General features: G+C 40.2%; 1 protein-coding gene across 1 annotated transcript in view; it reads right to left on the bottom strand.

Moving 5' to 3' along the window:
* lig1 (ligase I, DNA, ATP-dependent) overlaps positions 1 to 22,662 on the bottom strand; it is a 55,137-nt gene that overhangs the window by 32,024 nt on the left and 451 nt on the right. Inside the window, exons 2-16 of the mRNA XM_044034641.1 lie at positions 22,388 to 22,462; positions 18,975 to 19,155; positions 13,884 to 14,049; positions 12,212 to 12,349; positions 10,993 to 11,349; positions 10,717 to 10,825; positions 9,048 to 9,134; positions 6,429 to 6,485; positions 5,788 to 5,846; positions 3,372 to 3,485; positions 3,087 to 3,253; positions 2,654 to 2,730; positions 2,362 to 2,453; positions 478 to 577; positions 172 to 257 (exon numbers count right to left, since the gene is read on the bottom strand). Of these exons, the coding sequence (XP_043890576.1) occupies positions 172 to 257; positions 478 to 577; positions 2,362 to 2,453; positions 2,654 to 2,730; positions 3,087 to 3,253; positions 3,372 to 3,485; positions 5,788 to 5,846; positions 6,429 to 6,485; positions 9,048 to 9,134; positions 10,717 to 10,825; positions 10,993 to 11,349; positions 12,212 to 12,349; positions 13,884 to 14,049; positions 18,975 to 19,155; positions 22,388 to 22,462 (1,865 nt within the window). The remainder of the gene's footprint in view (positions 1 to 171; positions 258 to 477; positions 578 to 2,361; positions 2,454 to 2,653; positions 2,731 to 3,086; positions 3,254 to 3,371; positions 3,486 to 5,787; positions 5,847 to 6,428; positions 6,486 to 9,047; positions 9,135 to 10,716; positions 10,826 to 10,992; positions 11,350 to 12,211; positions 12,350 to 13,883; positions 14,050 to 18,974; positions 19,156 to 22,387; positions 22,463 to 22,662) is intronic.

Here is a 22,662-nt window from a genome sequence, read left to right as displayed (position 1 = left end):
GCCTGACAACAATGTAATTGGGAGCTAATCCTCAGTGTAGTATCTTTTATCTTTCAGTGATAAATGACTCAACTAAAATAACGGACTCACCTCCACCGAACGGATCAATAAACACACTACAGTCACCATTTTGGATGAAATAACCTTTGTGCCTCTTGACTAGGCGTTTACCTGGAGTGAGCTTGCAGTGGTTGGGTAGCTGGTCTATGCCTTCTTTGAGCAGAACAGGGATGAGGATGTCGTAATTGGGCATCTCACTGCACGGGGAGTGAGTCGGAGACAAAGACGAGTGTTTGAGAAGAAAAAACAAAGGGAGAGGGAAGGAAGGAAAAAAAAAAATCAATATCATCCAAAATGAAAGTGAGCAGAATGAGTGAGGAAGAATGAGGGACAGGGCTTAAAGGGGATAAGGCATTGTAGTGGCACCGAGGAGAGACTGCGAAGCCAAATGAGAGGGTTTGTTTAAGCTCCAGTTACCAATAAGTCTGTTTGAGAATCAGACTCTTCTCTTCGATCCAGGCCCGCCTGCTCTCGGTGCTCATCCCCTTCCCTGCATCGATCACAGCAGGAGGGAAACCTGCAAGGAAGGAGGGGGTAAAACGGGTATTTCAAAACAGATATGTGTGTGAGTGTCAGAACATGTTATGGCCAAGCATTTGTTAGATAAAGCTTGAGAGGCTCCTGAAAGGCCAGGAAGTACAAGTGACAAACTCCACCTAAATATTTCAACATTGACAATTAGGAGATACGTCAAATCTGACTGAATTATTAATTGCAATCCTTCACTTGACCATTCCCAAGAATCTACTCTCAGTTCGCCTAGCCGATAAAATAATGACTAAATAAATAATTTTTATCTTTCCAGAGCAGACCAAAGATCAATGCAAATCTCTCCACCGAGCCTCTGGTCTAATTGACTCTTATTAAAGCATACCTACAATAGAGAATAAGAACGGAATACTAATAAGTCAGGTATGAATTTATTTCACTTGCTGTCAGTTGTGCTGTAGTGAGCAGGATAGATTAGTGCTGAGTGCAGGTGGCGAGAGATGAGATGTAAAAGATGAAATAAAGGAATTCAGCAAAAAATAAAAATGTTTTCTTTATGGATCTGAATATATTTTGTTTGTAATGCTTCCCTATTGAGGGACACGTTTGTCCATCGATTTGTGTTGTTGACACAAATTTCACGTTTGACTCAATACAAGTAATATTTCAAGGCGGACTGACTTTTGCAATTTCTTTTAATAAAACTAACTTTTACTTGCTTTCACACAAACCACCTTCCTCTCCTTTAATGAGACCTCCCATCAGACCACAAGTACAGAGGAATCTCATTAATACACCCACATAAGTCTGCAAACTTCAGTAAAAAAAAAACGAACCGGTGAAATGCCAGTTTCCATAGTTAGGGGTGGCACAATTCACAGTCGCTGATCTGTGCAAAATTATATCCAAAATGTATTAATTTTACTGTCATCTTGATTTCATTTCGGAAAAAACAACAACTTACATCAAACTAGAGTCTAAATATAAAAAAATGACATAAAATAAATAAATTTTTGCTGAGAGCAAGGACTTTGGATTCCCCCGCACGTGTTTTGTGTACGGCATCACGGGTCACCGGTCACCTCATTTCTCACTCCATCTTAATCTAACTTCACTTTACCAATGTGTCAAGTATATGTGAGGAAGAGGATGATGATGATGAGAGCAAATTATGTTTTTGGGAATAATCTGCCTCCCGTGAAAAGTTCACAGCTGACTTTGCTCGGCCTATTTACGCCACTGTATTTCAACATTGGCGATAATGAGAGCTCGATATTTGCTCAGCGTAAAAACTTTCAGAAGCATGTTTTTCGAAGCTTTTTTTCGCAAATTCATCTCAGGTCAAAATCTAGGGTGAACCCACTCATTTTAATGCGAGAGCAGTAGCAAAAGCCTGCGTATTACTGCATCCCATAACACTGGAAGTCATCATCTGTTGAGGAAATAAAAATTCTAGCTACAATTTCTCCAACCATTTTTATTCCTCCACTTCTTCTCTAAGGTCTCTACTTCAGTGGTATATGCTCTCCAGCTTGTTGTGAAGATTCTTATCACACACTGGAAAAGGTAGCCAGGTCAGTTTGGGACAAAAAGGGACACCTGCCAATCTTTCCATGTGGTCTGAATGAAATGACTGCTTGTGTTTATTACTGTATTGACTCCAGAGTTCTCTTCATTGGACTCTATTGGGACGTGAAGAGGATTTCTGCAGAGCCGAGCTTTACTGGCCAGTAAGGACAGACGCTGAAGCTATGTGACTACAAATTTTATACTGGAGCTTTTCAAATACATGTTTTTAAAATTCAAAGCTACCTTGTCCAGGTGGGGTCAAGCACACAGCCAGGTTGAGTGCAGAGAGGACGCTCTGCTCAGCCAGGCCAATCCTCAGCTTCCCAGCAAGGGACCTGTCAATCACAAACCACAGGACCAACACCGGTCAGTGTCGACACCTGCTGCCCAGGACAGCAGCTATTTGTTTTTGGACCGTTTGATTCATGTTTATGTATGCGCATCTTCATGTGCAGATATGTTTCCATGTCTGCTATAACACACAGTCGAGCCTGTCTGCGTGTGTGTATGTGTCTGAGACAGAGCGTTATATTACCTGACGATGTAGCGGGCCTCAGAAAAACGGCATGCCACAAAGAGGCCTTTGATGATGTCGATTTTCTTATTCATGGCCTGAGGCAGGCGGTAGGAAATTGAGATTCAAAGAAGAAGAGGGGAGAAGAGACAGAATGCAAAAAGACGGAGGTCACCAGTGAGTACAAACTCCATGTTCCATCCAGAGCATAAAAAGGAACACAGACCCAGAAGCAATAGGGAGAAAAAACTAATTGCTTGACAGATTGCAGCCCGGTGACGACTTATTCACAGGCTGAGAAATTACCTCCTTTCCTCCTGAAGTAGACAAATAAACTAATAACTCCTTGATAAATATACGGTCACATTTCTTCCCGCTCCCTCCCCAAACCCCAACAATGGGTGGCATATAGTCTAAACAACATTTTGAATGAAAATGTTATTCTGTGACTCACCGAGTTCCCACTCATGCTGGCAATTTCCTTCAATTTCTTGAACACGCCCCCTGCCGTCAGACTGGCCGGTTGAAACATAATGCGCTGGTTGCTACGGGAACTCTCGGCCACGAGACCCAAATCTCCTTTCTCCTGGGCCTCTGCTTTGATTTTGTCCAATTGTCGCCCTGGTAACGAGAGCGAGACGGTAAATAGCAGCACTGGCTGACGAGTAGAAGAGGACGACATCAGCATTTAGGCTTGGTATGCGTGGTTTGTGGTTACGCATGCATGTGTGGCCATTACCTGTTGCTTGTGCGACAGCTTTCATCAGGACCGTCTCTCCTACGCCGAGCTCCATTCCCAGGTAAGCAGGACCCAGCTGGTTCAAACACAGATACACACAGCACAGCAGGTCATCTGGAAAAAGAACATGAATAAGAAATGTGCACACAAAGACATTTTTCACAGACCACATGCAGGCATACAGAAAAACGTGAAGCACAGAGACACACACACACACACACCTGTAAGACAACAACAAACACCCACACAAATATAATGAAGTATTCATGGAGAGACCTGCTCCGAGTCTTGACACACAAACATGGACAGAAAAAGAAACACAATCTTTAGACCAGTGTTTTCCCAACTTCTTGTACCCAGCAGCCCATGGCCAAGTGGAATGAAAATGGGCTTGGAGCCGGGACAGGTCAGGTGTTTGTCTGTGTGTGTGTGTGTGTGTGTGTATTCATTACTGGTGTGTACTATCAGCAATTGTTGTGAGTCACTGTGTGCAAATAACTCATTCTAAATCGAATATAAGGAACCCACTACTTTAGAGATGACAAACAACCAGGACCCAATTCATGGGGTAAACTGATAAAAGAGCAACATTTATCACAAAAGATTATTTGCAAGTACTTTTCATCAGCCATTCCTGTAATACCTCTTTTTTTTTTTACACAAATGGACAAAAATGTTTTTGAAATTCCACGGTAGTAAACACGTCAGCACAAATGGTTGGGTGTAAAATGACGGACTGATGTTAGCATCAGTATCAGACACAAAAAGGAGATGTGACTATATCAATCCAAGCAAAAACTATAGTTCTGTTTCAGTCGCTGTGAAAGAGAGCAAAGGGATGTGTGTGTGTACAAATGACAAAAGTTTATTCAAAACTAGTTTATCTCAGCAATAAAATGTGAAACACAACTTTCCACATGGGATTGAAGCGCAACAAAGCACAAAGCTTACCCCGTTTAAAGAAATCCATTTTCATTAGACAAATGGTTTTAATTCAGATTAATTCATTAAATTGATCAATTGCCCGGCCCTAATCACGAGTAATCCCACACTACTAACAGCTCTCTACAAAGAGACAAACTTAGGTGACACAGAGCCTCGAGCGATCAGAGGGCATCTCACTCACCGCAGATAAATGGACTTTACCAGCTACTCACCACTGTATTACTATGGACATAAATATTAGAGAGTGTAAGAAAATATCAATATACTATCATTATTTCATAGTCAATTCTCCAAAGCTTTGTATCAGTATTAAAATATTCGTGACGGAGGTTTTCACTGTTTGCCCGTATCCCCCTCCTTCTACTTCTCCAACTAGACAAAGAACAAAACTGTACATTGTTCATGCATATAATTATGTCAGAGTTCCCACACCTCAGTTGACATCACATTCAAGGACTTTTCAAGTACATTCCAGGACCAACTCCATCAAATTCAAGGATCACATGTGGTGACAGAGCTTAAGATGGGAGGGCAACTTCTAAGAGCCACTTGGCCCACGGTGTCCACTTTTATTGATTTGTAGCACGCTCTGCATCTGGACAAGTCCTTGGGATCTTGGTCAAAGTCGGTCTATGTCATTTTGTTTGGTGCGATAGAGACCTTGGAATTTTCATTTCCCAGGCATCACGTTGTCATTTGCTGTCTCTCTCTTGCTTAACGCATGGAATCTCACGTCAACGGCGCAGAGAGTGGTCAGTGTCCACAACACCGCTAGTAATTATGACTGCGTCCGCCTAGTCTGTGTTCATCAAGCAGTACAGGGTGTGAAACAGTAGGTGGCATTGTGACAAACAACCCAACATTGGCGGTGGGAGACATTTCCCTAAAATATCAACTTAACTTCAAAATTCAAGCACTTTCCGTGTCTATTTAGGGTGATTTTCAAAAACTTTCAAGGACCTTGACATTTTTTATTTATTTTTTAATTTTTTTCAAATGCCAAACCCTAACCTTAACCTAGATACATCTTAACCCTGACCTTAACCAGAGCTTCAGAAATGAGGTTCTGCCACATTTGGAAGGGCCTTGATCCCCATGAGGACTACTGGTCCTGACAAGGGCAGAGTTTGTCCCAGAAAAGGTCTTAGAAAGGCGATCGAATCATGTACAGACACAGCTCGACATACAGAGAACGAGACAAACACAGACAGATGAGGTCCCATAGACTCAAAGACGACACCATACAAACAACAGAACTTCAGACTTTCCATCAAAAGCACAGACAGACCAACATGAACTATTGAAATTCCCACAGGTACACACTCAAACACACACCCCAATGAACTGACTCATCCTCCCACTTTTATGTGCAACCTGGCTTCATCATCGTCTCTGTGATATAGTGGCAGGCAGCCAGCTGCCTGTGTAGCTACATCAGCATGCATTATGGGAGAGATAAAACACCATTTACCTGGAGAGAGCAGCAGCACAGAGCGGAGCAGGTTCGACAGTGTCTCGATATTTCTCAGTCTGGGAAAAGAGGTAAGGGATTGCGTTGAGAGAAGGAAGACGAGTTAAATTAATTTTAAAGCCATTTCGTAAATACTGGGAAGCGGGAAATGAGATTTGTCTGACTGGAGGTTTTTAATCAGAAATGGAGGCTCGGGAGGCAGATGAACAGTTCATCTCCTGCAGCAGGTGGGGAATATATAGTCATTGTAGGGACATCATTTGTCATTTAATATCCCCAAAAGTTAAAAAGAGACTTTGTGAAATATGTTTGTTCAGTTTGTACGATTTTGTGAAGACTAACATCTTAAAAACAAACTTCAACATGGGTTCTTGAACATTACTAGAAACTCATACAGTTGTAAAATATTTCCACATTCCCTGCTCATTTTAGGAAATCAATCTAATTTCCTTCCTTCTGCTGGAGCATGCTCTTCTAATCATCCTCCATAAAATTCCCAGCAGAAAGCCTGAGTGGTAATTTAGTAAAACTGCTTAGGTACATGCATATCCTTTGAACATTTAGAGATCACTTTCTCCCAAGCAGCACTCACCCTCCCAATGAGGGACAAAACACCTTTTTCTTCCATATGGCGCTCTTACCTGCCAGAGTCCTCTTCAATCTTCTCAAAGGTGCGAGCCACTGCCAAGTACGGCACTCTGGAGAGTGATGAGCATATCGTTAGCAGGGGAAGCAACCACGCCAATTAGTGCTTCAGATGAATGAGCTTACATTCGGCATCATCAAATCTCACTCACTTAAAGGTCACGGCTGATACGGTGGGATAGCTGTGTCTTTACAACAGCTAGGTGTACAGCGATTTTGGTCGGGGAAAACGTGCATTTATGCGCGTTTCCCTCAACTGCAGTGCGGCAAATATTGGGAGAAACTGGAGGAATGCTGTCGTTTCCTCATCAGTCACACAATCATACATCCTCTCGCCTGCTGTATCCAGTGATGTGACTTTTAAACATCCTCTTTTATTCAATGAAACCGTTTCCATCACACTCATCTAACATTTATACATAAATACACCAATTTCTCAACCTCCCTCAAGTGTAAAAACTTTAATGCAATACTTAAGGACTTTAAAGACGACAATTTTCCGTGTTTCCATTCAGGTGTTTTCATACATAAATTGAAAAAGCTCATTAAAACAGCTTCCCAGTGACTGTTGATATGTTAAAAGCAGGATTGTGATGGAGAGTGATAAAAAGGGTTGTCAGACTCATGAAATTTAGCCAAGATGATTTATTATCATGCAAATAATTGTGATTAGCGATTTAGTGGTGCTCCACTCCTTAAATGCCATCAAATCTAAAAAAGGAAAGTCTGTGTAAACTGTGGACTCATAGTCTCTTACCCCTCCGTCTCAGCAGATCTCGGACACACAACACGTTCACGCCAATGTGCAAAACGGAGGGGTGGAGCTAAGTGGTAGGGGCGAGGGGTGGAATGGGACTGAGTCAAAAAAGATGAGTTCTGTTTGAGTATAGAGAAAGTTAATTTAATTTGACAGTAAATTCTGTCACTTTTCTTTTTAGTGACATGTCGTCACCTCACACTGATGAGAAGCAGCATCCAAAGCTGACTAAAACCAAAAAAAAAAAATGTCTGATTTGAAACCAAGCTCATCGTAAGCAGCAGGATTTGCACCATGGACCCTGATGTAAAATTCCACAATTTTTTCATGACTCCTTTTAAAGTCGCAGCACTACAGTGCCCTGAAATTTTTATTTCTTCACGGTTGCTTCATGTTTATTTAAAAAAAAAAGGCAGCAGAGAGAGAATCAGGATAATTTTCACATCCGTTTGCCCCAGTGGGAGAAAAAGAAACTAATTCAGTGATGACTGTCATCACTGCCACATCTCAAATCTTGGCTCTTTGGGCCTTTTTATCTCGACTTGACAGGCAGAAGAGAAGAGTTAAAATAAATAACCCTGGAATTACGTGACACAATCATCTCTGTCCACATTGACACTCCAAGCTTCATGGTGCAATCACGTCCTCGACATGAAGAAAAGAACAAAAAATGATTGATTTAAATAAATAAGGTTATTTAGTGCTCCCCGTCACCGAGAGTGATTTATTTATATTCCCTTTGAAGATAATCTCTCGATCACAGTTCCAGAAAAAAAGTCCTGGCTTTCACTACTTACGAGGCAAAATGTTTTACGACTCCGAGACAGAAACATACTTTCAACCCCTAAATTTGAAGGCAGGAGCGCTGACCTGTATCAAGCGTCCGAATATCACACACAGCACTGAGCGCTCGTTTAACACCGTTTGGCCCCTTAAATACTTTTTCTCCTCTCATTGTTTTCTCTCGTTTCCGTCTCATGTTCAAGAGCTAGGATTTGGTGGCTGGGTAATTGGGGTTATGTGTGTGATTTTTCTGTCAGATGGTTTTTGGTTTTTTTTGTTTTAAAGAAACAACATTTTGGGATATTAATAATGTCATATAATATTACCCTGTGTCCAGTCAGTGTACTTAGGTCATTTGTTTATCATGTCACTTCTGAAATACAGCTCACTCTGTGTGTAATATTGTTGGAATAAATTGAAGACTGTATGGTTAAATTAATATAATATAATTAAAATAATTTAGAAGTTGCTCTACAGAAGCCACCATCTTGCACAGCCATGTTTCTACAGCGGCAGAAATGGACACGTACTGTTTTCCTGAATCAATTCAAATCAATTTGCGACGCAACATCGATTACTTTAGCAATATTTCAGTTTCCATGCCAACTTTGCTTGGTTTTGAAAGAAGTATTCACAGAACTAAAGCTGCAAATTGTACAAAATTTGAATCTCTCCAACATGGTGCATAAAAGTGTGATACGTAGGTACATTATTAATATTATTATTATACACTTTTCACTTAATACGACCACGCAGGGCAACTCTATGATACAGTCAAAGGTGATAAAAGATTTATGCAGAGTTTACAGCCTACAAAGATTTTATATGTATCCGAAAATAATTCTTTTGAACGCAGGCACTTCCACTCAGTTGGTTAAAATGTGCAGGACAGTGGACACTGATCCCGTCACCAGGCAACAAGAGTAACAGGTTTGTGTCACTGTGTTATTTTGTACTTCTAGTTGGAAAGTGGACTTGAAGGGAGCATTTTTCTGACATTTAGACAAGAAATGTGCAAATAGAGACTTGGTGGGCAATGCCAGTGGCAAGTAAGTAAGAAGTAGGTCAAACTTACTTCTGGCCTTGTTTCCAACAGGCGTGGTCTATGGGGTGATAACCCGGCCTGGATGGATTGTAATCCTTTTCTCCTGAGGTTGACTCGCTGAGGGTGGAGAAAAAAAAACCAAATGGTAGAAGAGAGCAAATTAGTGTCACACTGAAGAGCAGTGACAGCTGTTACAATGACTGAAGCCGACTCGAAACTCTTTGCCGACAGAAAATCACGCATATGATTATCATGACAATGAGACATAACAAGCTTTGCTTGTTACTTGACACTGTATGTGTTAGGAGTTAAATGAAAGAAAAGTTCATCTCAAAAGGAAAACGATGAGCACATTTTAATTGCGACGCATTAGCCTCGTTAGCCATGTTATAGGAGAATGTCTTTTCCCAAAAAAACTCAGATGATAAAATAGAATTTGACTGAAGTAACATGAAGGTTCTTTTTCCCCCTCACAAAGGGTGCAAAAGGAACTGAAGTCAAACAAAATATTGTCTGAATTTATTACAAGGAGCTGTGAACTTTCCTTCTTATGCCCATGTCTTCAACACTGTCACACTGAAGGCAGTGATAAAATAATAAATAGGAGGATGAAAAATGCATTCCATTTCTTCTACAGCTAAAAATAGTTTCTGAATGGAATAGTTAACACAACCTCAGAATGACAAAGCAGTTATACAATGCAGCTACTGGTTTATTCACAATTTAAAAAAGAAATAAAAAATACATTGCAAAAGCATTGCAGTAAATAAAAAATATGAAAATGTACTGCCTTATATACATCTGTAGAGAATGTACTCTCTTTTTAAATAAAACAAAGGTGTAGAAACGTTTTGATCTAGATCTGGAAATGCATCTACACACTTAGTGGGGAAACATTCTAAATGAATAGATCTTTACTGTTGCTTTCAGATCGTGCAATACGTCACAGTATCGGCCTCCATCGGGTTGACTGTGCACCATCCACATTCAACTGTATTCATGACACTGCAGGAAGTAGCACTTGTTAGTGCAAAAAAAAAAAAAAAGCAAGAGCATCTCCATATTTTCCTAATGAGCGAATGACTAATTAGTGCATCTATTACAACAAGGTGGCAGCAACAGAAGCTGCAGGCTTTTGGGTGATGAGTTTACAGGGTTACCTGAATGCATTCTCTCAGCTTTGTCTCACTGTGAGACAGCCTTCCCCAACAGGACTCAAGTTTGTGTCACTTTGTAAAGCAGTTACTTCCTGACACCAGCGTCCATAGAGAAAATCACTGACATGGGAGATATTGATCCACTGCTGCCTTATTTAGTGACTTTCCTTCAGTGTTAGAATTCCGTTCGCATTTACTCAACACAACTGACCAAAAAGCAGAAATCTAGCAACTGTGTCCTGCCAGCTAGTTTGGCATCCAGCCACGTTTGTGATGTGTATCACGCATCGCTACGTCAAAAAAGCAGCATTTTCTTACACACAACCAGTTTCAGTAAAAGTAAGTAAAACGTGGAGAGCCACATTTCTCCATTTACAAACCTACTTTTATTGTGGAGGCCACGTGTAAACACAGCAGCCGTAATGCCTTTTCAAACTAAAGTGATGATAGCGTGGATGCAGCCTCAGCCAGAGGAGAGAACAAACCGGCGCGTGAGGCCTTTGCACACAGCTCAGCAACTTCCTGTTGTGCCTTTTCTTTACCTTTTTGTCTCTTTACTTTCCTCCGCCGAACTCTTCCTTTCTGCGCTCCTCCTTTTCTCTCCGTCCTTCTTCTCTTGCTTCTCTGTCTTCACCGCGGCTTTTCTGGGAGCTATTAAAATATAATAAATAAATAATACAGAAAGGTGAGGGTGGAGCAGTTGGTTGGGGGGGCAGAGCAGTAATTTAAAATCTTTTCAAACTGATAAAAGCCTAGAACATTTACAGACATGTTTTCTTTTTTTGTGCAAGCACAGAGCTATGCAAATTCCTCCTCACCAAAGAAACTGCTGATGGGGGCTTTCTTGGCCTGCTCCTTATCTTTCTGCTCTTTCGCTGCTTGACTTTTCGGGCTCTTCTCTCCCTCTCTCGTGTCCTTTTCATCCACCTCCATCTTGGCAACGGCAGGCCCTTTCTCATCATCCATCTTCTCCTTTGCTTCATTTTTCTTTTCCGCCCCCTCAGCTTTCTTTTCTTCCTCATCAGAGCTCTTTCTCTCGACCCGCCTCTCCTCTTTGGCCTTCTCTCGCTCCTCTTTTTCCTTGTTCTCCTCTTCATCAGGGCTGTTATCCTTGGTCACTGGCTTTTCAACTTGTTCTTCCTTTGCTCCCTCCTCCATGGGGTCACCGGGGTTCCCTACACGGGGCGAGTCAGAGAAAATATTAGTCATTGAAGTGATAAATGCCATAGAGTTTTGAGGGATGACAGTTTTTTTTTTCCTTCTTGAACCACTGTTTGAAGATGGCTAAGATGGAGTATAATGGGCATTTTCAATGAATGCCGCAGGTTATATTTTTCAAGCTCCTCTTTCACCCAGAGTCAGGTAAAAAAAAAAAGAGTATTGACAAACTTGTAGCACTGAGTACCAGGAGGCAGAGGTGGGATCATGATATGGACTGGGTGAAGAGCCCGACATGAAACGAATATTTTCTCATCTGTACTTTAAAAGGACTAGTGGATGATAGGTGAATCCAGCGGTCACTTTCGGTGTTTCACCAAACAATTTTAGAAAAGAGAGGGGCTATTTCTCTGTCTGCTGAGCTTCTGTGGGTACACTTACTGCTTAAGAGAACGCCGGGTTAAAAACGAACAGTGTTAACTCAACAGAACTCCTTAATCTTTCAAGAATAGTTTTGCCGTCTGTTATCACACACACGTATTTCCACCACAAATAAGACCGTCCATCCATCTTCTACCGCTTTATCCTCCACATGAGGGTTGCGGGGGGGGCACTGCGCACACAAACAAGTCATTTTATCAAAATACACAAACAAAGGAGACGGAGCCTAATTTGCAGTAGACTCAAATAAACTCAAATGTCAGGGCAGCAGAATCAAATTATGATAAATGTGATCACAATATAGTAAAGAAGGTGTTTTTTTGCTCTCTTTCTACAACGTTTCCTTCGACAGGTAACAGTTAAATAAACATCTTCACTGAGACTTACTTGAGGAGCAGTGTTCTGTGATCAGACTCAGAGAGCAGAGGTGAAACATACCTGGGCTGTTAGCAACGGGCTCCACACGGGGTCGTTTATTTTGCTGACCCTGCTCCTCCTTGGCATCAGCCTCCTCTCTCTGACTCTCGCTGCCACTTCTGCTCTCGTCAAGCTTCCTTTTGGGGAACATCTTCCTCGCTGCACACGTCAAGACAGGCATTAAATTAGGAGGAGGACAGGAGGCAAAAAAACGAGTGAAAGGCATCCCCAACTGAAATCAAGCTATGGATCAAACCGCAAAAAATGTGAACATGAAAACAGAATGAGGCTACTGTCTCGCTCTAAATGTAGGGCAGCAAAAAAAAAAAAGAAAAAAAGAGAGATCACAGATTCATACTTTACTAATGAAAAACACAAAGATATTATGCAGCACAGCAGCTTATAGTTCCAGTATAATTTCCTCTGTAATTTCATGCAGCAGTGGTGCTTGAGGGAATTTTTTCTTTGGTTTACGTTTCTCATTCACTTCCACGTTTGTCCTTGTTAGGGTTCCTGGCACAGGTAGTGCCACTGTTTTTCCTTTTTAGATTTTATAATGAAAGCATTAACCCAGGACATTAAGAACGCAATTTTGTGGTCAAATTAGAGCAATGCTTTAATGTGATGTTTTCTTCAGCGGCGATGTTTGCAGGGTTTCTGTTGTGACTGCACAGCACTGCTAAAAAGCAAACGCTGCAGTCATCAAACACAAAGAGAATGGGATGATGATAAAAAGAAGAACGAGCCACTTTCCCTCGCTGCAAAAGTGGGATGAAGAAAACAAAGTGGGCGAGGAGGTGCTTCCCAAATGAAAACAAATCTGCAACATTACAAAACAGTGTGTGCTTAAATTCTCCACTGAAAATACCACATTTCAGTTGTGACATAAATGTGGCAAGTAAAAAGCTCTGCTAAATAAAACTTGGCCATTTTGTTTCACGTTAAATGCAGAGAAATACACGCGTCTCATTCGCATTTCGCAGATAATGAACATGAATGGGGAGGAAACAGCAGCGGCATACGCTCACACTTACAATACAAGGTGGGAAATGTTCAAGCTGCCAAGTATTGTCGGCATCCACGAGATAATAACCACAACATATGTTCAAGCTTCTTTTTTTTATATTTTAAACAAAGCTACCAAAGCCCGCAAACTGAAACTGAAGCAAATAAACACCGACAATCAGGTATAATTATAAGACGCCTTGCTCGGCTGCTTCCATTAACGAGCAGTCAGCAGATGCAATGCATCCAAAGACAATGTAGCAGCAATGCTATTAACACAAATGCAAATACATGCGGGGAAATAATGGTATGGGTATCGAGAGTGTGCTCCTGGTTCAGCAGATGAGATAAATGATGCAGAATGAAGCACCATCTAGTGTAGTGGTTGTCAATCTAAAGGTTGGGACCCCCCTAGAGATTCAAGAGATAAATGGAACAAGGGGGAGGAAAGTGTGCTTAGCTGTTTCTGCAAAAAAAAAAAACTTCTGTTTCTGATAAATGCCTTTTATTTTCTCATTGTGAAATAATGAGCATTTGGAGCCATTAGGCTCCTACTAAGAAGTAATCAAGTAAATGGCTCCAGGCAAAAAGAACATCAATCCAAAGCTGGTATCAAAGTTCAAAACTTTGGAGGCAAATGTGAAACCTTTGGACTTAGTGTAAAATATACCGTGATTAAGAGACTGACCAGTCTTGCGCTTAACGATCCCAGACGGGGAGATGGAGTTGGGAGTGCTGGGCGTTCCTGGTGAAGCTGAAGAGGCCGGGGTGGCTGGAGTGGCAGGTGTTACAGGGGTGGCTGGAACTGGTGGTGGAGACAAGGGTGTTGGGACTGCCTTAAACACATCATCCTTCTGAGAAAACAAACAAACAAATGTATTAGCAAACAATGATTGAGTTTTAATGGCTAGAATTAGAACTGTCATTTTTATTTTTGGTGATTCTTAAAAAAAACAAAAAAAAAGGTCCAGTGGGGTTTCACTTACACTGACCCACGTGACTAAAAACACAATGCACCATTTCATACATTCATATCCCTGCCCTTGCAGCTCTCTCACACACACACACACACACACACACACAGAGAAGCATGCATGCACACACACAAAGACAGCTTATTTCCCCTCTCCACACAAATTGCATGCAGCCAATACCACATGCAAAGAAGTCAGCGAAATATATTCACCAACAGTTCGTATCAGTGGTGTAGTCTATGTGATATGGAGGTATACACTGTACAGCCACTACAGAAGGGCCAGGGTTTCTGTATAACAGCAGCTTGCTAGCTCCCCTAATAACATCATCTTCATCTCCCTCCCTTTTAATTATCTTAACAGCAAGGCACCATCGCTATGTACGCCCTCTGCCGCATACGCCCGCCCCCCCCCTCCGACACAAACTGCAGGCTGGTCTGTGGGAAACACTCTCCAGTGTGCAACAATTAGTGACATCAAATAGTGACACTGCATAGTCCAACAGAGGACCTCTCCACTCAACTGTCCATTTCCCAAGCACATCAGAGAACTATGGTGGCCTTTGCCGACCAAAGGGGATGTAATCATAATGTCCCTCATCTCCATCATCTCGGCACGACCGCTGACTGCCGAAGCTTTTCATATTCTTCATATTCTGTGCGGTGGTCAGTTCACAGATGGTGAAGCAAATTCCTTGTCGAGCAGTCTTTTCAAAGCCAAACCACCTCCACGCGAGTGAGGTTGAGCCACGTTTAGCTATTAAATCTAACAACGTCGATTCCGAGGCTGGTAGAGTTTGTGTTTTGTCTACTGGCGCTGTTTGTTCACTCATGTTTGACTACTACTGCCATATATGCAGCTGCGTTAGCTTGTTGTTGTGAAGCATGGACGGCACGTGTTCTCAATGCGCATGCGCCGCAGTCTGTCCTACTAGGCTTGATCATGCAGTGAATGTGGGACCTCTCAAAAAGGCATGTTTTGATTGGTTCTTGCAAAAAATTATTTCAACATACTCCATATTGTGATTTCACACATCGTTAAAACAACAATTTTTGTCGCACACCCCTATCTGGTACCAGGCACACCATTAACAAGGCAAACACGCCATTAGAAAGCTTCCGCTCCAAAACAACAAAATTCAATCCTGGCGACACAAGATGGCGGTCCATGAAAAGCAAGACTTATTCTAAGACAGCTATGAAAACTAAACCATTGGTATTTTAGACCAATTTTACACTTGTATATGTGTATACATGACAGTTTATTCAGGTTCTTCTAAATGTTACACACTGGACCTTTAACTACATGAACATCTGGGTGCAGAATAACATACAAGCACTCATCATATTTCTACTGTGGTGAGTTGCCATCATCGGGAAACTTGTGAACAGGGTAAGCGCTATTAATCTAGCGCACCAGCATTCAATTTTTTTGAAGCAGCACAAGGGGGAGTTGGCAATCTAGGTCAAGGGCAAGGTTTGGGTTTATTAAAATGAAATGTCAGTAGAACATCCTGGAGGAATTCATGTGACCCTTCACCCAACACATCCAAACATGTATTCATCTAATCACTGATCTCCAGGTTATAGTAGTAAACTAATGTCACTGTCAAATACTTAATACTACATGTGTTTTTCAGGTCATACCATTACAGTATGACGCTGTGTGTTCTAGATGATACATGGTCACCTCTGATCTAGGTCGACTATAACCAGCTAACAAATGGTCAATTATTATCCCATGTCTTGTAATTTATAATTATAAATAATCGTACTTAGCAATATTTGATGATTTGGGCGTGGGTTTTCTCCACCAATGAAATGAATGAAATGGTTCCAACAAGATGTGAGTACACGGTGGAACAGCACCTATTAAATGTTGGAAAGTCTCTTTGCGCGAAAGCGAAATTTGGCTGCATACGGCACAGATAATGAACTCCCCGCGACATACACTTCACACCAGAGATCATTCTCTCTCTTCATGCCCCCTTTGAACAGTTAAATAAAGAGATCAGATCATCTGATGCATCCGTTATTCCCTTAATTGCAGCACTAAAGTGTCTTCTACACAAAGAGGCTGAGACGGACCACGGAGTGAAAACAATGAAGAGTGCGCTCTTGAGTTTTTACTAAGATTTACTCACGACTGTACTCGATCCTTGTCAAGAAGTGGGGATAAAGCTGCACACAAATTATCCAGAAAAGAAATCACAGAAAAAAAAGGCCCGTCTGTCTTTCATTTCGGTGCATCCCTAATCTCCATACGTTGCCCTGTGATGGACTGGTGTACCCCACCTTTGGTACACCCAGGACATATCATCCCACCCGTATTTATACTGATGATAATCTCCATTTAAAATGCTACAAAAACAGCAGGAAGTGAAGAGTAACAGCTGTCTGTGCCCAGAACAATCTAACCAGATACAGTAGACCGTTTGTATTAAATATCCTTAATGTGACGTCTCCTACAGACGAGATCATTCAGTCAGCTGCGAATGACAAACAAAAGGGGGTTTAACGGGAAAAGCTGAAACGTCAGTGAAGCCTGCGAGGTATAATATCTCAGCTTTTTACAAAGTGCTAGAACAGCACTGCATCCCTGAAAGAAACCAACCTCCATCAGTGGAAAATCAGTTTGTTGTTCAATGAAGCAAATTGTTTAGTGAGGCCTGTTAGAGAGAACATTACTGGCAACTATTTCCAGAGAGAAGTATTAAGGCCGGTGAATTAAATGTCTGGAGATAAGATACGATACCTTTATTGTCACTGCACAGAGCACAATGCAATTTGTTGCTGTCCTAATGGTGCATTCACTTAAAATGGAGAGCAAAGAAAGTACAATATTTAAGGCATAAAAATACAAGTTTAAGCCTAAAAACGAAGCAATGCAGTAGACAATCTTATTTAATAACCATTAATAACCGTTATAGGCGGGAAGAACTTCAAGATCCCGAATAAAGGACAAAAGCAGAAATACACTGGTGATTTCACAATGAAGTTCCTATTCAAATGTCTAGACTATTATTTGATTAATCATGTATCAATCAATTACTAATTTCATCGTCAACTATATTGATAATCGATTCATCGGTGCGAGTGTTCTTTCAATAATTAAAACAAACGTTCTGATTTTTCAGCTTCTTAAATGTGAATACTATCTGGTTCCTTTGCTCCATGTAACAGAGAAAATTGTTGCGCATTGCCACGTGTATTCTATTATTTAGAATAGGTTTTGGCTTGATGACCAGTAATTTCCAATCGTTTCTTATTCTTTATGCAAATGAAAATAAATATCTGTTTGTTTGTTTGAGGATTAATTAATTAATTAATGTTTGGTCGAATATCTTCGTCCACCTAATATCTCTGCTATTTTACCTACATCATGATCTATTGAAGAAGAGCTGAAACGAGCGATTGAGATCATTAAATGCTCAGGAAAATAAAAATTGCTATCGGCGATATGATTCACGATATGAGAGGGAATGGTAATTTTTACACAATTACTTTCGTTTTCATTTGAATAACATTTGAAATGATTACTGTGTTTTCATCTACTCTGCAACTAACGATTATACTCAGAATACATTTATCCGAGTACTTGTTTACTCCATAAAATGTCAAAAATATTTGATCAGTACCCTTACCTCATTATACTGTTGCTACCCTTGTTTTGTACTAAAAACTTTAAAAAATTAAAGTATAAAAAAATAATAATTATTATAATTTGATCAGTGTTTCTCAAACACTGAAACCGATAAATCAATCATTGAAATAATTGGTGTTTCATTTAAGTAATTGATTAATAATCGATTCATCGTTGCAGCCCTACTTTTACCCTAATGTAGTTTCTGTTGAGGTTCATTCCAGTGAAAGAAAAGCAACTGACAAGTTATTTTATGGGCCTTTTTCACATTTTATAAACCAATAATCATTATTAGGTCTGCAACTAATGATCATTTTCATAGTCGACTAATCTGCGCAGTCATTTCTCCATATATTTGATTAATTGTTTGGTCCATAAAATTTTCCCAGACCTCAAAATTATTGAATTTTCTCAAATGTCTCAAAACCAAATTCACAGCAGCTGAATCTTGTTTTAATTGGTTACAGAAAAAAACAGATGAATCTATGATCAAAATGGTTGTTCTATTAAACCTTACAGCCCTAATTTATTATTAACTAAGATGAATTACTAGTGAAAATAACAAATCTGCTGTGCCATGAGACTGATCGTAGACATGAGAAATAATTTAATCCCAGACGACAAACATCTCATGTCCAACACGATCTTTTCCCTGAGTGAAAAATGCAAGAGCTACAGCCGACTCATTACATACGACACTTAAAGGCTTCGTAAGTGTTTATCAGACAGCAGGTGGTTGATCGACAGCCGAGGCTGGAAACCAAATCTTTTCATCGTACCATTTGTTGAATATTGCCTTCAACACTGTGATTCACCATACAATTACTGCGCCTTTGTGTTATGTTTTTTTTTTCCCCTTGCCATTAAATTTACAAAAGGCACTGATCTGCCCACAGGAGTTCTGCTGCTCTCATTAGGCTGCGCTTGTAAAAAGTGGCTTTTACAGCATTTTCTTTGAACCACACACTGTTTCACTTACTTTTACATTGTACAAATAAAAATAGAAGACGACTGGAAATTCACCTCTTACTATATCACCATCGGAAGTAAGTCACATGAAGTAAGTCTGCTTTGTTTCTTGAGCACAATGGTGCAACATGAAAACGTGTTTGTGCCAATTTCCAGCTGATGTGTTGAATTGGCGAGTGTCAGGTGCTTTTTACCTTTTCCGTCTTACTCGGGGCCTCTTTGTCTCCTTGTCCCTTGGTAGAGACTTGTTCTTTAACAACGGGCGTCTCGTCATCGTCACTGTCCAGGATTTGACGGCTGCGCTTGGCAACCTTCTTGACAGGTGAATCGGCCTCCTGCGCGCCGTTCTGCACCTTGAGGGGGCTCTTCAAAGGTCTGGAGGTGAGAACACACGTACGGTAAGTACAGTCAGACCAAAACTGTGCTGTGCATGACAACATCGATTAATCCGTTTGAAGCTTTTTTTCATTATAAAAACAAGATTTCTGACATTTTATGGACCAAGCGATTACTCGGTTAATCGAGAAAATAATCGTGTGTGCTTTTCTGTCGTGGGTGGAGCTGGTCTAGCTCCTCCTGGATCGGACTGGACCATTTCACTCTGGTACACCAAGGTAAGGGGTCACGGACAATGGAATAGTTTTGGCTGGTTATGATACATGACTCCACAAGCCCGACCCAGGAATTTACCATTCCAAGCTGTACCGTACTCTGTTAAACTTTTCATTCTTCAAGCCAACAGAAATTGTGTTCCCTACCATACCAAACTAAACCCGTACCATGATGGAACCACAGCGTCTGTCAGCTTAAAGAATTTAACAGACGGCAGAAAGATGGAATGGCACTAATCATTGTACCAACTAAAGCTGTTTTGGTCTGGCCAAGCTAGAAGAAGGCATATCACCACCTAATGTAGCAGAGGCAGACACTGTTCCTTCAGCAAATTGATTTCCCTCTCGCGCTCGTGTCCTCGGCCAAGGACAGTCGTCCACTTAAAAACAGCGTAGTCCAGCTACAACAGGCATGTCCAAAGTAGGGGCCCGCAGGCCGTCAGATTTTATACAGCCCGCAGCTTCAGTTTTATAATGTATTATTTATGGCCAGGGACGGACTGGGACAGAAAACCAGAAACCAGAGTCCAGCGTTCACGTCCTGGCTGTGACGGACAGATACAAGCATTCACCACTTTGTTGTGTTGTTATCTGACTCTAGGTTTACATTTGTTTACTCCTGTGTGGCGTAGATTTGGTTACATAGCCATTTAAAAATGACAATGACAATAAAATTGTTATAAAACAGTGCATTTGTATGCAACTTTTACTGAAAAGAAAAAATGATTATGTCTAATTATGCAACCATACTGTCTGCTGTCGTAAGACATCACAAAATTCATGTAAATACAGTCGTGAGGCAGATTTTTATGACGCTAATTTAAAAGGCACAGCAACACGGTGTTATACCCAGAAATAAAAACCACAGGCAAAAAAGAAATGAAATGAAAAACGAACAGATCATTATATAACGATGAATGTATGAAAGTGAGTCGTAAGTCGTTAAAAATAAATAAGTGTGGAGGTAATGAGCACGTTGTCATCACAGCAGCTCACACATTATTTCCTTTCATTATGGCTTCTGATAAGACTAGATACAAAAAGTTTCAATAAAAAAAATCTCAGACTGATTTAGAAATAACTGTACGTTCGAGCCGTCGGCAGGGCGTGAATACAATCATGTGCTTGAACATTAACCCGATTTATTTTTAGTTATTCATTTACAGACAATTCCAAGTTTTTTTTTTATTGAATCTGACAGTAATTGGAAGCATTTTCATGGAGAATAAAAAGCAACATAATGTACTGTGAACACTTGGCTATGTCATGTGCTCCAGACTTTGCCATACAAAATCAGGATTTCTCTTTTTTTTGTTTTACTGAATCAGCCATCTGTATTTTCTTTTCCTCTGCTCACTTGCACTGGTGTCATGAAAAAAAAAAGAGTTAAATACGCTTTTTTAGAGGACTTTCAGAAGATCACCGGGTGGTAAATAGCAATAAAAATTCTAACACTTTACAATCAGCTGAAGGACATCAGACAATTGGAGAAAATATCTAATTGTGATTTCTCTGACAGATATTCCAATTTGATTTTGGATTTTAAAAACAAATTTTAATGAAACTTTATGTTCAATATTCACTGCGTTGGTATATTTACATCGTTACCACAAAGCCACCAATGGAAAAAATATACATTCACAAAGCAAAAAAGAATTAAAAAGACATCAATTGCTTCCAACATGTATGAATTACATTTGTTCAGTAATAGAAGATAAAGAACATAAAAAGAAATGAAAATAAATACTCCAATAATAACATCCGAGAGGAAACTGCATTAAACAATCTCCCACATCAAAAAAAGGTTACATAATTCTCTTATGGCACAATTAGCCAAAACCAAAAAACAGAAGAGAAACTGCATATGTAATTTGTGCCATTTCCCATAGTGATTCTGATTTGAAAACCATTTATTCTTCAGCGCTGCTGATCAATGTGACCTCTCTCTGCTGTGTTCACAGATTAGCCCGTCTCAGGGCCGTTGTTTTCAATATTTCTCTATAGATGCATAAAGCAGCGCAGTAAATGCTATTGAACTTGAAAGATTTACCTTCAAAATCACCCGGGGAGTTACGCAGAAACAGTTGATTGCAGCACCGTGTCTCTTTCAGCTCAACAGTGTCACGTAAAACCACAATAATTGAGATGACCTCGGGAATCCTGTGTTTAACACTGGTTTTCAAGGCAAACCATTTCTTTTTCCTAGTCTGTCGTATGTTTTATTTTATTATTTAGATTATGTTCCACTTTATTGTCATTATGCTGAGTATATAATGATAATAATAAGTAATAAAGTGCAAAAGCAGTGGTCTATAGATGTATGTACAGAGTGGCAAGCGGTGGAGTATGAGCAGTATATGAGATACAAACAGATATAGTTATATGTATGGATTAACTAACTACTGATAGTATAAATAGCTATATATATATACACATATATATATATATATATACACACATATACACACACACATATATATATACACATATACATATACATACACACTCATATACTGTTTATACATATAAACAGTGGGTAAATAACATGTAAACAGTAGCATGTGTGAAAACAGTAACAGAATATTATGTAAAGTGAACCACTAATTCTGTTGTCTTGAACAATAACAAGGCTTTACCATTTCTCAAAAATGTATACTTAGTTGGGAACGCTGTCTCACATGACTTATAAGCAGATGAATTGTAAATAAATACACTGACAAACACACACACAGACACACACACACACACACACACAGCAGGACTCCCTACTACATTCCCCTACATGTGTTCTAGTTCAACCGCTTTAAAGTGAATCAATAATTGATTTTTCAATGCATGACATACATAGAGATTCCCTCTCCTATGAATAACATATGGCAGAAGCTATAGGTTCACTGTAAAGGCACATCATTTCCTCCTGAAGTTCTGCAAAACCTATAGTGTGTGTGTGTGTGTGTGTGTGTGAATAAATGGTTAAAATAAAACTATAATCTCACTTTTTCGCTGGTTCATCTGTGCTTTTCTTCTGTACGACGTTGTCCTTGTCTTTGCTCTTGGGCTGAAAGAAGGATCTGATGACAGAGAGAGGAAGAGCAGGTGTAAAAAAAATACGTTTAACAAGAAATAAACAGGAAGAAACCAATTCAAAACAAGACACACTGGCATTAAATCGTGCTTTTGGCAACACGAGCCCCATCGCTGATGACTAACAGAATAAGGGTTAGTTAGTTAGTTAGTTAGTTAGTTAGTAAAAGTCGGGCATAACAGATTC

This window comes from Solea senegalensis, linkage group LG1, assembly GCF_019176455.1.
Source record: "Solea senegalensis isolate Sse05_10M linkage group LG1, IFAPA_SoseM_1, whole genome shotgun sequence".
Classification (NCBI taxonomy): Eukaryota; Metazoa; Chordata; class Actinopteri; order Pleuronectiformes; family Soleidae; genus Solea; species Solea senegalensis.
Note: the sequence above shows the minus strand (reverse complement) of the source record. Positions and strands in the feature narration are given on the sequence as shown.